Below are 13,241 nucleotides of genomic sequence, written 5' to 3' on the forward strand. Positions count from 1 at the left end.
CAGGGACCGCTCCACCTCGTCCGTGGTCCCGCCCACCCAGGCCGCAAGAGCTGCCGGGACGGTCCCCATCTTCTTGGAGCGCTTTAGGCTGGCCGGCGGCGCTTGGAAGTGGAGTCGTTGCTGTTGCTCTTTGTGAGCCTGTGGCGCGGCTTCTGTGGGCTGGAACCTTGAAGGTGAGTAACTCTCGGTGGCTAATGAGAAGCTATAAAAGGGTCCGCTTTGCTGGTGCGCGACCGCGCGTTTCCGTTCTTTACTGCTTCTCGCGGCGTGCGTCCGTCCGCCCCTCGCCTTCCTCACGTTCAGGCCGAACGCCGCGTCGGCCGCAGCCGGAGGCGGCGGAGCCGAGGGGGCGCGGGCGGCGGCGAGGCTGCCCCCGCGAGGAATGCGGGATCCTGGGGTTCCCCGCACGTGGCTGGTGCCCAGGCAGTTCCGCGGTTGCTTAGAGACGGGGCTGTGGCTGCCCTCATCCCCATTGCGTCTTTTCGTTTGTTTTTTTTTTTTTTTACCTCCACCGCCTTCTAGTCTCACCGAAGGCTTGTGGCCATCTCTGTAAAGTTTCTGGGGAGGTGGGCACGGGGTAAACGCCGGAGGGTTCTGTGGAGCCTATGGGACTGACTGGAGGCCAAAGAACTTTGGGCCGCAGATGTACACCAGCGTCACTCTTTTGGTCTATTAGGGCCTTCATCGCTCACATCAGGTTTCAGTGTGAAACGGGAAAACGTGGGTAATATTTCATTTACAGTCGTACATTCTGGAAAAGTATCTGATGAAACGCAGTTCCAAAATTAGGCCAAATAGGTTTTGCAGGGTCTAAATAGTTATTTTATTTCATCGTTTGCTTTGTAGGGGGCCCTAGATCACGGTAGTAACTTAGGAGTGTAGATTGTGATAGACAAGACAATGCATAAAATTGAGTAATTTCTCTAGGGGGATGTGGATCACACAGTACCCCGTTGCAAGTGCTTCCTATGTGTATCCAGGGTATCGAATGCAATTGCAGTGTGTCAGGCGATGCTTCCAAGAAGTGTACCTACATCATTTCATAACTAGAGTCAACTAATGGCAATATTCTTGATGATTTGTTCACATAACTTTTGTACAATTGGGATGACTGGGTGGCTTAGTAGAGTCCTGGAGGCAAGTACTTTGTAAGTAGAAGACTTGGTTTGTAATTTCTAGCAAACCAATAGCACAGCTTCCTTTTTTCCCTGCAGTGCTAATGTCAGGAATACGAAACAGGAAACTGGCTATCCAATGTATTAGTAAATTAGCAGGCATACTCCCCAGTTTAATGTTGTGTTAGTGTGACCACATTCTCCCGTTTTTGTTTTCGTATGTTCCTTAGCATAGAGTATCTAAGGAACTGTAACATTTTTCACCTTAAAGTTATGATGCCTAACTTGGTAACAAGGTTTGGGTAAGTCAGTTGTGACTACATTTTAAAAGAAATGAGGCCGGGCGCGGTGGCTCACGCCTGTAATCCCAGCACTTTGGGAGGCCGAGGCGGGTGGATCGCCAGAGGTCAGGAGTTCAAGACCAGCCTGACCAACATGGTGAAACCCCGTCTCTACTAAAAATACAAAAATTAGTCAGCTGCAGCCGTGGTGGCGGGCGCCTGTAATCCTGGCTACTCAGGAGGCGAAGGCGGAATCGCTGGAACCTGGGAGGCAGAGGTTGCAGTGAGCCGAGATCGCACCATTGCACTCCAGCCTGGGCAACAAAAGCGAGACTCCGTCTCAAAAAAAAAAAAGAAATGAACCCATACCAAACAAATGCACAGAGAGCCGTGGTAATATACTGATAGTTATCTGTTTAAAACTGGAAATGGTTGGTAAGTGATTGGAGTTTTTTTCCCTAAAGCTTGCTTGACCAGCTAAGTGAAGATAAACAGTTTCTTGTTATAGAAGATGGGGCCCTCTCCCTCTCCCTCTCCCTCTCCCTCTCCCCCTCCCCCTCCCCCTCCCCCTCCCCCTCTCCCTCTCCCTCCCCCTCTCCCTCTCCCTCTCCCTCCCCCTCTCCCTCTCCCTCTCCCCTCTTTCCACGGTCTCCCTCTGATGCCGAGCCGAAGCTGGACGGTACTGCTGCCATCTCAGCTCACTGCAACCTCCCTGCCTGATTCTCCTGCCTCAGCCTGCCGAGTGCCTGCGATTGCAGGCGCGCACCGCCCCGCCTGACTGGTTTTCGTATTTTTTTGGTGGAGATGGGGTTTCGCTGTGTTGGCTGGGCTGGTCTCCAGCTCCTAACCGCGAGTGATCTGCCAGCCTCGGCCTCCCGAGGTGCCGGGATTGCAGACAGAGTCTGGTTAACTCAGTGCTCAATGGTGCCCAGGCTGGAGTGCAGTGGCGTGATCTCGGCCCGCTACAACCACCTCCCAGCCGCCTGCCTTGGCCTCCCAAAGTGCCGAGATTGCAGCCTCTGCCCGGCTGCCGCCCCGTCTGGGAAGTGAGGAGCGTCTCCGCCTGGCCGCCCATCGTCCGGGATGTGAGGAGCCCCTCTGCCTGGCTGCCCAGTCTGGAAAGTGAGGAGCGTCTCTGCCCGGCCGCCATCCCATCTAGGAAACAAGGAGCGCCTCTTCCCAGCCGCCATCACATCTGGGAAGTGAGGAGCCTCTCTGCCCGGCCGCCCATCGTCTGAGATGTGGGGAGCACCTCTGCCCTGCCGCCCAGTCCGGGATGTGAGGAGCGTCTCTGCCCGGCCGCCCCGTCTGAGAAGTGAGGAGACCCTCTGCCTGGCAACCGCCCCGTCTGAGAAGTGAGGAGCCCCTCCGCCCGGCAGCCGCCCCGCCCGAGAAGTGAGGAGCCCCTCCGCCCAGCAGCCACCCCGTCTGGGAAGTGAGGAGCGTCTCCGCCCGGCAGCCACCTCGTCCGGGAGGGAGGTGGGGGGGTCAGCCCTCCACCCGGCCAGCCACCCCGTCCGGGAGGGAGGTGGAGGGATCAGCCCCCCGCCCGGCCAGCCACCCTGTCCGGGAGGTGAGGGGCGCCTCTGCCCGGCCACCCCTACTGGGAAGTGAGGAGCCCCTCTGCCCGGCCAGCCGCTCCGTCCGGGAGGGAGGTGGGGGGGTCAGCCCCCCGCCCGGCCAGCCAACCCGTCCAGGAGGGAGGTGGGGGGGGGTCAGTCCCCCGCCCGGCCAGCCGCCCCGTCCGGGAGGGAGGTGGGGGGGCCAGCCCCCCGCCCGGCGAGCTGCCCCGTCCGGAAGGGAGGTGGGGGGGTCAGCCCCCCGCCCGGCCAGCCGCCCCGTCCGGGAGGGAGGTGGGGGGGTTAGCCCACCGCCCAGCCTGCCGCCCTGTCCGGGAGGGAGGTGGGGGTTCGGCCCCCCGCCTGGCCGGCCACCCCGTCCGAGAGGTGAGGGGCGCCTCTGCCCGGCCGCCCCTACTGGGAAGTGAGGAGCCCCTCTGCCCGGCCAGCCGCTCTGTCCGGGAGGGAGGTGGGGGGGTCAGCCCCCCGCCCGGCCAGCCACCCCGTCCGGAAGGGAGGTGGGGGGGTCAACCCCCCGCCTGGCCAGCCGCCCCGTCCGGGAGGTGAGGGGCACCTCTGCCCGGCCGCCCCTACTGGGAAGTGAGGAGCCCCCCCTGCCCGGCCAGCCGCCCCGTCCGGGAGGGAGGTGGGGGGGTCAGCCCCCCGCCCGGCCAGCCGCCCCGTCCGGGAGGTGAGGGGCACCTCTGCCCGGCCGCCCCTACTGGGAAGTGAGGAGCCCCTCTGCCCGGCCACCACCCCGGCTTGGAGGTGTACCCAACAGTTCATTGAGAACGGGTCATGATGACAATGGCGGTTTTGTGGAATGGAATGGGGGGAAAGGTGGGGAAAAGATTGAGAAATCGGATGGTTGCCGTGTCTGTGTAGAAAGAGGTAGACATGGGAGACTTTTCATTTTGTTCTGTACTAAGAAAAAATTCTTCTGCCTTGGGATCCTGTTGATCTGTGACCCTACCCCCAACCCTGTGCTCTCTGAAACATGTGCTTTATCCACTCAGGGTTGAATGGATTAAGGGCGGTGCAAGATGTGCTTTGTTAAACAGATGCTTGAAGGCAGCATGCTCGTTAAGAGCCATCACCACTCCCTAATCTCAAGTACCCAGGGACACAAACACTGCGGAAGGCCGCAGGGTCCTCTGCCTAGGGAAACCAGAGAACTTTGTTCACTTGCTTATCTGCTGACCTTCCCACCACTATTGTCCTGTAACCCTACCAAATCCCCCTCTGCGAGAAACACCCAAGAATGATCAATAAAAAAAAAAAAAAAAAAAAAAAAAACAACAATAAAAAAAAAAAAACTTCTGTTAACAAAAAAAAAAAAAAGAAGATGGGGTAGTGATTTACTGAAAGACAAGTTTTTTATAGTTTTTAGATTTTTTCATCACTTATTCCAAAGTGTTGCTTTGTTGAGATATTTGAGAACTGAGTAAAGAAACTGAACCCGTGAAAATAGAAATTCTTGATTTTTTAAGAAAACAATGGGATATTAATACTTTGTAAACATTATCTTTCTATTTTTGAGTTTTATATAAAAAATAACTTTGTGCTAATTTGGGAAATTTTACAGATAGCCGCAATGGCTGAAAATGGTGATAATGAAAAGATGGCTGCCCTGGAGGCCAAAATCTGTCATCAAATTGAGGTATGATTCCTGTGCTATAAACTGCAAAAACAAGCTCCTTGAAAGAAAATGTAGGACCTCAACACAAATACAGAAAGAACATTTAATTTCAGTACATGGACATATTCAACATTTGGTTTGCCTTTGATTCTTAGATGAACATATAATAGCATACAGTTTTATATTGGTGGAGCCAGGTTGTGAAACTTCAGATGTACAAACATTTCAAAAGGTAACACTAAATTAGAGTTACTTAATCTTTTTAAAATTTTAGTTTCATAGTCTCATATAGAATTTTAGCTTCATAGTCTCATATAAAATGAGAATAATAGTAGTTCCCTCCTCATAAGGTAGTTTGGAAGATTAGTGAATATAATGTTAAGTACTTAGAAGAATTCCTGACACATAAGTAACATAAAAGTCCTTGGTAAAGTACCTTCCCTGTTAAATAACACTGTATTTTTGATGATCTTAGTTTTTTCCTGCCCAGTCAGTTCTCAGCTATTGTAACTTTAATATAGTATCTTTTTTTTTTTTTTTTTTGAGATGGAGTCTCACTCTGTTGGCCATGTTGGAGTGCAGTGGCACTATCCTGGCTCACTACAACAGTATTGGCTCACTGCAGCCTCTGCCTCCTGGGTTCAAATGATTCTCCTGCCTCAGCCTCCCAAATAGCTGGGACTACAGGAGCACGCCACCACACCTGGCTAATTTTTGTATTTTTAGTAGAGACGGGGTTTCACCATGTTGGCCAGGCTGGTCTCGAACTCCAGACCTCAGGTGATCTGCCCACCTCAGCCTCCCAAAGTGCTGGGATTACAGGTGTGAGCCACTGTGCCCAGCCAGTAACTTTAATATAGTATCTGTTTTCAAAACCCTCTTAGCATTTTTTCAAATTTAGGTATTATGTTTATGTTAACATAATACCTCAAGTGATCCGCAGTACCTTTGCAGTACTGATGCAGGAGGATGGCTTGAGTCCAGGAGTTAGAGACCAGCCTGGGCAACATGATGAGGCCCCATCTCTACAAAAAAATTTTAAAAATTAGCTGAGTGTGTTAGCAGTTTACCTGTAGTCCTAGCTACTTGGGAAGCTGAGGTGGGAGGATTGATGGAGCCCAGAAGATAGAGGCTGCAGTGGCTGTGATCATACCACTGCACTCCAGCCTGGATGACAGAGCGAGACACTGTTTCAGGGGGCGAGGGAAAGAAACTTGAGAGTCTTCGTGAGCATACTCTGGCTGGGGAGGCTGCCTGATTTGCAAGTCGTTCTTTGTTCAATTAAACTCAAAAAGAAAAAACCTTAAAATCTTTGCAATATCAATAATGGTTGCATGGGAAATTATCTCTAAACTTAGGTTCTTGCTAAGAACCCCTCAGATCATATTGTTTGGTGTGGGGTTTTTCTGCAATTCTCAGAACTGCTTTTTTTTTTTTTTTTTTTTAAGCTGCACCTCTCTGCATTTAAAATGTCTCATGTTCCTTTTTTTGGTATTAATTTCTTTATGACTATGGGGAGAAAAATTAGAAATTATTCATTCTGTGTTTAATACTTAGAACAATACTAAGATGTATATAGAAAAGGTTGTATCTCTCCCACAACCTGCTAACTCTCAAATCCTACTCTTCTGAGGTTATCAAGGTTAAAAGCTTTTGACACTTTGCTTCATGCTCATACTAATTTTTTTAGTGGACCTTATATTTTACAACAGTTGTAGGTTTACAGCAAAATGGAGTGGAAGGTACAGAGATTTTCTGTATATCCCCTGCCTCCACACAAGCATAGTGCCTTCACCTTTTAAAACATCCCCCACCAGAGTGGTACATTTCTAACAATTTTATTTCCTTCCCTTTCCCCTGCTAAATATAGGATGCATTTTTGTGGAGAAAAGTTTTGTAATCAATAATCTTTTCATTCTCCTCTTTAATATGAAGGATGTTTCTAATTTTTTTAGCTGTAATCATTCTTTGACAAATATTCTTATATATAAATCTTAGTAAACATGTTTATTGATTTCTTCAAGGTAAAATTCTTAGAAGGAGCCATACTGGCTCAAGGATTATGCACATTTAAAAAACACTGATAATTGTCAGTTTACATCTACCTGAATGGCTAGTTCTCTGTGTTCAAGTCAATACTAGGTAGTCTTGGTTTTCTTTCTAATCTTAGCCAGTTTGTTAGGTGAAAAATGCTGTCTCGTTGCTTTAAATTGTATTTCTTTGATTAACAATGAAATGAGGTTGGATTTTTTTTTTAGTTTACAGTACATTATTTATTTATTTATTTTTTGTGATGGAGTCTCACTCGTCTCCCAGGCTGGAGTGCAGAGTGCAGTGGCGTGATCTCGGCTCACCACAACCTCCACCTTCCAGGTTCCTCAGCTTCCCAAGTAGCTAGGATTATAGGTGCACACCACCATGCCCAGCTAATTTTTGTATTTTTAGTGGAGACGGGGTTTCACCATGTTGGTCAGGCTGGTTTCGAACTCCTGACCTCGGGTGATCCACCTGCTTCGGCCACCCAAAGTGCTGGGATTACAGGCATGAGCTACTGCGCTTGGCCTATTTTTTATAATTTTTAAAAAAATCATTAGCTGGGCATGGTGGCATGTGCCTGTCGTCCTACTTACTTGGAAGGCTGAGGAGGAAGATCAATTGAGCCCGGGAGTTTCAGGCTGCAGTGAGCTGTGGTTGCACCACTTCACTCCAGTCTGGGCAACAAAGCAAGACCCGATCCCTGAAAAATAGTGTCTTTTTTTTTTTAGACAGAGAGACAGTATTGCTCTCCTCTCAGGCTGGAGTACAGTGGCGGTGATCTCAGCTCACTGCAACCTCCACCTCCCGGGTTCAAGCTAGTCTTGTGCCTCAGCCACCCGAGTAGTTGGGATTACAGGCGTGCACCACCATGTGTGGCTAATTTTTGTATTTTTAGTAGAGTCAGGGTTTCACCACTTTGGCCAGTCTGTTGTCGAACTTCTGGCCTCAAGAAATTGACCCGCCTCAGCCTCCCAAAGTGCTGGGATTATGGGCTTGGGCCACCGTGCGAGGCAAATAAAATATCCTTTAACTGTTTTCTATTAGGGTGTTCTCTTTTTACCCTTCTTCTTTGTAAGAATTCTTGACAAAATTTGTTTGTCTTTTACTTTTTATGTTACTTCTGGCATTCCAAATAGTCATACTTGGGTTTTTCCTTGGCTTGTATATTGAGAGTTCCTCTATGCTTAAATTTGATAAACATTTACTTTAACTTTTTTTTTTTGTTGTTGAGGCAGCGTCTTACTTTGTTGCCCAGGCTGGAGTACAGTGGCACAATTATGCCTCACTGCAGCTTCAACCTGCCAGGCTTAAGCAATCCTCCCACTTCAGCTTCCTGAGCTGGGACTAGAGTCACGTACCTCTATTTTTTATTTTATTTATTTATTTATTTATTTATTTATTTATTTATTTATTTTTTGGAGAGCTGGGGTCTTGCCATGTTGCCCAGGCTGGTCTTGAACTCCTAGACTCAAGCAATGCACCCACCTCAGCCTCCTAAAGTGCTGGGATTAGGCATGAACCACCACTCCTGGCCCCCCACCCCCTTTTTTGAGATGGAGTCTCACTCTTTTGTCAGGCTGGAATGCAGTGGCACAATCTTGGCTCACTGCAGCCTCTGCCTCCGGGTTTCAAATGATTCTTCTGCCCCAGCCCCCTGAGTAGCTGGGACTACAGGTGTGTGCCACTATGTGCAGCTAATTTTTGTATTTTTAGTAGAGACGGGGTTTGACCATGTCGGCAAGGGTGGTCTCAATCTCTTGACCTCCCAAAGTGCAGGGATTACAGGCGTGCGGCACCGTGCCCGGCCCCTGTCCCTTATTTTTTAATTTTAAAAAATTAGAAGGCCAGGTGTGGTGGCTCATGCCTGCAATCCCAGCACTTTGGGAGGCCGAGGTGGGCAGATCGCTTGAGATCAGGAGTTCAAGGCCAACATGGTAAAACCCTGTCTCTACTAAAAATAACAAAAATTCGCTGGGCGTGGTGGTGCATGCCTGTAATCCCAGCTACTCAGGAGGCTGAGGCAGGAGAATCACTTGAACCTGGGAAGCGGAGGTTGCGGTAAGCTGAGTTCATGCCACTGCACTCCAGCCTGAGCGACAGAGTGAGACTCTGTCTCAAAAAAAAAATAAGAATTGAGTGATTAACCAATTTATTCCAGTTCTTTTTATTTAACCATCTGTTCTTTCCACACTGATTTGCAAGAGGCTTTTCATATAATCTTTAAATATATTCTTCTTTAAGGTTTTCTAGTCTGTTGACACATCTGTTACACTATTTTAGTAATTGACATTTTAGTTTTATCTTTTTGCTAATTTGTAAACATTATTGTATATTTGGGGAAAGTGTTTTGCCTTTTGTAACTTATGTATTTTTAAATAACAGAACTTGGTACTGTAGAGTAATGTCAGGATTGGAGTCCATATTATACAGTATTCTGAAATACATTGTAATTATCTCACAGTATTATTTTGGCGACTTCAATTTGCCACGGGACAAGTTTCTAAAGGAACAGATAAAACTGGATGAAGGCTGGGTACCTTTGGAGATAATGATAAAATTCAACAGGTAACAAGCTTTTAAAAATAATCTTTAGGTTTTCTGTTTACAATGAGTGCTACTGCTGAGTCTTATGTTTTTATATGTACTCTTCAGGTTGAACCGTCTAACAACAGACTTTAATGTAATTGTGGAAGCATTGAGCAAATCCAAGGCAGAACTCATGGAAATCAGTGAAGATAAAACTAAAATCAGAAGGTCTCCAAGCAAACCCCTACCTGAAGTGACTGATGAGTATAAAAATGATGTAAAAAACAGATCTGTTTATATTGTAAGTGGGCCTGTAATGCATTTAAATATCTTACATTTATTTAGAAAGTAAAGTACGGAAGAATAAGGGCTCAGGAATCACAGCCTCACTAATTACTGAATGTCCTTTCGTAATATTCTTAACCTGAGTTTCTTTTGTTTTGTTTTGTTTTGTTTTGAGACAGTCTCATCCTGTTGCTCACATTGGAGTGCAGTGGTGTGATCATGGCCCACTGCAGTCTTGACCTCTTGGGCTCAAGTGATCCTCCCACCTCAGCCTCCTGAGTAGCTGGGACTACAGGCGCATGCTACCATGCCTGGCAAAAAATTTTTTGTAGAGACAGGGGTCTCCCTGTGTTGCCCAGGCTGGTGTCAATCTCCTGGGCTCAAGTGATCCAATCACCTTGACCTCCCAAAGTGCTGGGATTACAGGTGTGGGCCACCATGCCTAGTCCTAAGTTTTATCTTCATAAACGTGGATATTTTCTACCTTGTGGAACTGTTGTGAGAATTAAATGAAAAAAAAATATACCATTGGATGAAATCTTTGACATATTCTAAGCACCTATTGCCTATTAGCTGTTCTTATTTATCAGCAGCTAAACTTGATTGCAGTTTTCTTTAGTGTATTTTTAAATAGTTTTTTATTATGGAAAATTTCAGATACATATATAAATAGATTCAATAATGTACCATCACCAGCTTTAGTAGTTAATAACAGAACATGCAAATCATCTTGTTTTATTTCTGCTTCAACTGAATTATTTTGAAGCAAATACCAGATGAATCACTTTTATTGTACTGGAGAGTAGTGGCTCCTAAACAAGGCTGTTAAGTGATTAACAAAGAGAAATAGAGATAGATAGGTATATCCTGGGTTCATTTCAAGAAAAAATGAATCAAATTCTCTCCAATTGTTTATCTGAGAAGTCATTATTTGTTATTTGTACATTTCTTCCCACTCTTCACAGAAAGGCTTCCCAACTGATGCAACTCTTGATGACATAAAAGAATGGTTAGAAGATAAAGGTCAAGTACTAAATATTCAGATGAGAAGAACATTGCATAAAGCATTTAAGGTATGATAATACAGACTTTTTCTAGTTTTAAAATATAAGGGACATAACTTAAAAAAATATTTTCCTTCCTTTTACAGGGATCAATTTTTGTTGTGTTTGATAGCATTGAATCTGCTAAGAAATTTGTAGAGACCCCTGGCCAGAAGTACAAAGAAACAGACCTGCTAATACTTTTCAAGTAAGTCTTTTTGCTGATGTTTCTCCTGGCCTTTTAGTTATATGGACACACACTAGGGTAAGGAGCATGGAAGTAGTATCCCCTGAAAGGCCAATATTTTTAGTATCTTTAGATGACCTTTAAGAAATGCTTGATATTTGTTCAGTGAGAACTATAGTCTTTTCAGACTATAAGAAAAGTGTTCATTAGTACCTTTTCACTGTTAACAATTTTTTTTTCTTTTTCTTTTTCTTTTGAGACAAGTTTCACTCTTGTCACCCAGGCTGGAGTGCAGTGGTGTGATCTTGGCTCCCTGCAACCTCTGCTTCCTGGGTTCAAGCGATTCTCCTGCCTCAGCCTCCTGAGTAGCTGGGACTACAGGCGCGTGCCACCTCGTCCACCTAATTTTTGTATTTTTAGTAGAGATGGAGTTTCACCATGTTGGCCAGGCTGGTCTTGAACTCCTGACTTCAGATCATCCGCCTGCCTTGGCCTCCCAAAGTGTTGGGACTACAGGCGTGAGCCACTGCGCCCAGCCACTGTTAGCCATTATTAAAGGAGGTTATGTTTTAATACTGATTTTGCATCTAAAACTTTTGATCAGGCTGGGTATTAAAATTTGGTCTTTTGTGTGTTTGGAAAATATATCAATGCAGTTTTCATCTTATTTTTCATAGCCTATATATGTCTTTTTTTTTTTTTTACAGTACAAAGGATTTGAGATTTGGGTCACATTCTTTGTGAACGTGTGTCCGTCTAAGTGTCTAAAAATGGGGATGAACCAGAGCATTTTCATGATAAAATTAGGTGTAGGGCCATAGTTCCCTACTTTAGAAGACTGTGCATTAGTCTTCTAAATGGTATATACTAAACTTGATTGACTTAGAGATGCACTGTGATGGGTCATAGTATCAGTGTTAAATCCTCAAAAATTATTTAACATGATTTTCGTATGTTATTCTTGGATCTTGGGGATTTTAGAATTTTCTCCTTTTGTGGAATTAACACTATAGAAAACTGCAATATTATTTGCATGACTTCTGATACACTTTTTTTCCTATACATGAATGATAAATGAAAATCAACATGAAATTGCTAATGGATAGGGGGTTTCTTTTTGGGGTCATGAAAATGTTCTGAAATTAGTAGTGATGGTTGTACAACTGAATATACTAAAAAACATTCAAGGTACACTTTAAAAGAGTAAATTTTGTGGCACATGGATTTTTTCCTTAGTAAAGCTGTTATATAAAAAAAATGAGAGAGTAAATTCCTTGGCATATTTTGAATTTTTAGTTGATGATTATGTTGATAGTAAGCGTGTGCAACATTCATTGCTGTGCCATGTCTTAAGTTATTCAAAATAATCTGCAGTCTTAATTTTGTTCTCGTGAACTTAGCCTCTGTACTGTGTGTTCTTTAGGGACGATTACTTTGCCAAAAAAAATGAAGAAAGAAAACAAAATAAAGTGGAAGCTAAATTAAGAGCTAAACAGTAAGTATGTTGAACTAATCACGACATAATTTGAATTCCTTAAAGCTCTGACAGAAATATAGCTGGTGAGCTCTGAAATAGTGGCAGTAGACCTTTCTCTTTGCTAGTGAAACACTGAGATCTTAAGCTGCCTTGACAATCTCAGGGCCAAATTGCATTGCAGTCTAGCATTGGACGATCAAAAAAACCTAAGGACTTCTGGCTTTGGTTAAGTAAGTTTAGTGATCATGATTGGTTAACTTTATTAGGACTTAATTTTCTTATATAGTAAATAGAAGTATGTTATAATTATGATACTTTTATTTGTAGGGAGCAAGAAGCAAAACAAAAGTTAGAAGAAGATGCTGAAATGGTAAGTATATATTACTGCTATCTAGTACATCTGTAATTCAAAGTTAAATGAATAGCTTTTAAGTCTGAGGACTTTTTCAAGAAAATACGTAAGCAAAGCTATCTATAGTTGTTATTGCATTAAGTAATACATCAGGTATTATATTGAGGGAAAAGAGAAAACTAAGGATAGGAAATATGTTCTAAAATACGGAAAAGGCCGGGTGCAGTGGCCCACGCCTGTAATCCCAGCACTTTGGAAGGCTGAGGCGGGCAGATCAGTTGCAGCGCGGAGTTCGAGACCAGCCTGGCCAATATGGTGAAACCCCATCTTTACTAAAAATACAAAAATTAGCCAGGTGTGGTGGTGCATGCCTGTAATCCCAGCTATGTGGGAGGCTGAGGCAGGAGAATCACTTGAACCCAGGAGGCGGAGGTTGCAGTTAACCAAGATCATGCCACTGCAGTCCAGCCTGGGTGACAGAGTGAGACCCTGTTTAAAAATAAAAAATATAATAAAACACAGGAAAATATATTTTGAAATATTCAGAAAAAGTTCATTTATGCCTAGAACTTATTTTTATGAGAAAATGTCCTATAACTTCTAAAGATTCTAATCATAGGTTAATACTAACATGACTTTTATTTTTGACTTAATAAGATACTGATGTGTATTTCCATTTAGAAAGTTACAGGTAAAAATTTTTATTTGGGGAAAATAATGACTATAAAAATTTTTTTTTT

At 44.7% G+C, this 13,241-nt stretch overlaps 1 protein-coding gene across 1 annotated transcript in view; it reads left to right on the forward strand.

The window, feature by feature from the left end:
- SSB (small RNA binding exonuclease protection factor La) overlaps positions 1-13,241 on the forward strand; it is a 15,680-nt gene continuing 2,439 nt past the window's right edge. The window contains exons 1-8 of the mRNA XM_031008412.3: positions 1-173; positions 4,541-4,615; positions 9,093-9,196; positions 9,284-9,458; positions 10,408-10,515; positions 10,593-10,693; positions 12,096-12,167; positions 12,477-12,519. Coding sequence (XP_030864272.1) covers positions 4,550-4,615; positions 9,093-9,196; positions 9,284-9,458; positions 10,408-10,515; positions 10,593-10,693; positions 12,096-12,167; positions 12,477-12,519 — 669 coding nt within the window. The 5' untranslated portion in view covers positions 1-173; positions 4,541-4,549. The remainder of the gene's footprint in view (positions 174-4,540; positions 4,616-9,092; positions 9,197-9,283; positions 9,459-10,407; positions 10,516-10,592; positions 10,694-12,095; positions 12,168-12,476; positions 12,520-13,241) is intronic.

The sequence above is a fragment of the Gorilla gorilla genome, chromosome 11 (genome assembly GCF_029281585.2).
Source record: "Gorilla gorilla gorilla isolate KB3781 chromosome 11, NHGRI_mGorGor1-v2.1_pri, whole genome shotgun sequence".
Classification (NCBI taxonomy): Eukaryota; Metazoa; Chordata; class Mammalia; order Primates; family Hominidae; genus Gorilla; species Gorilla gorilla.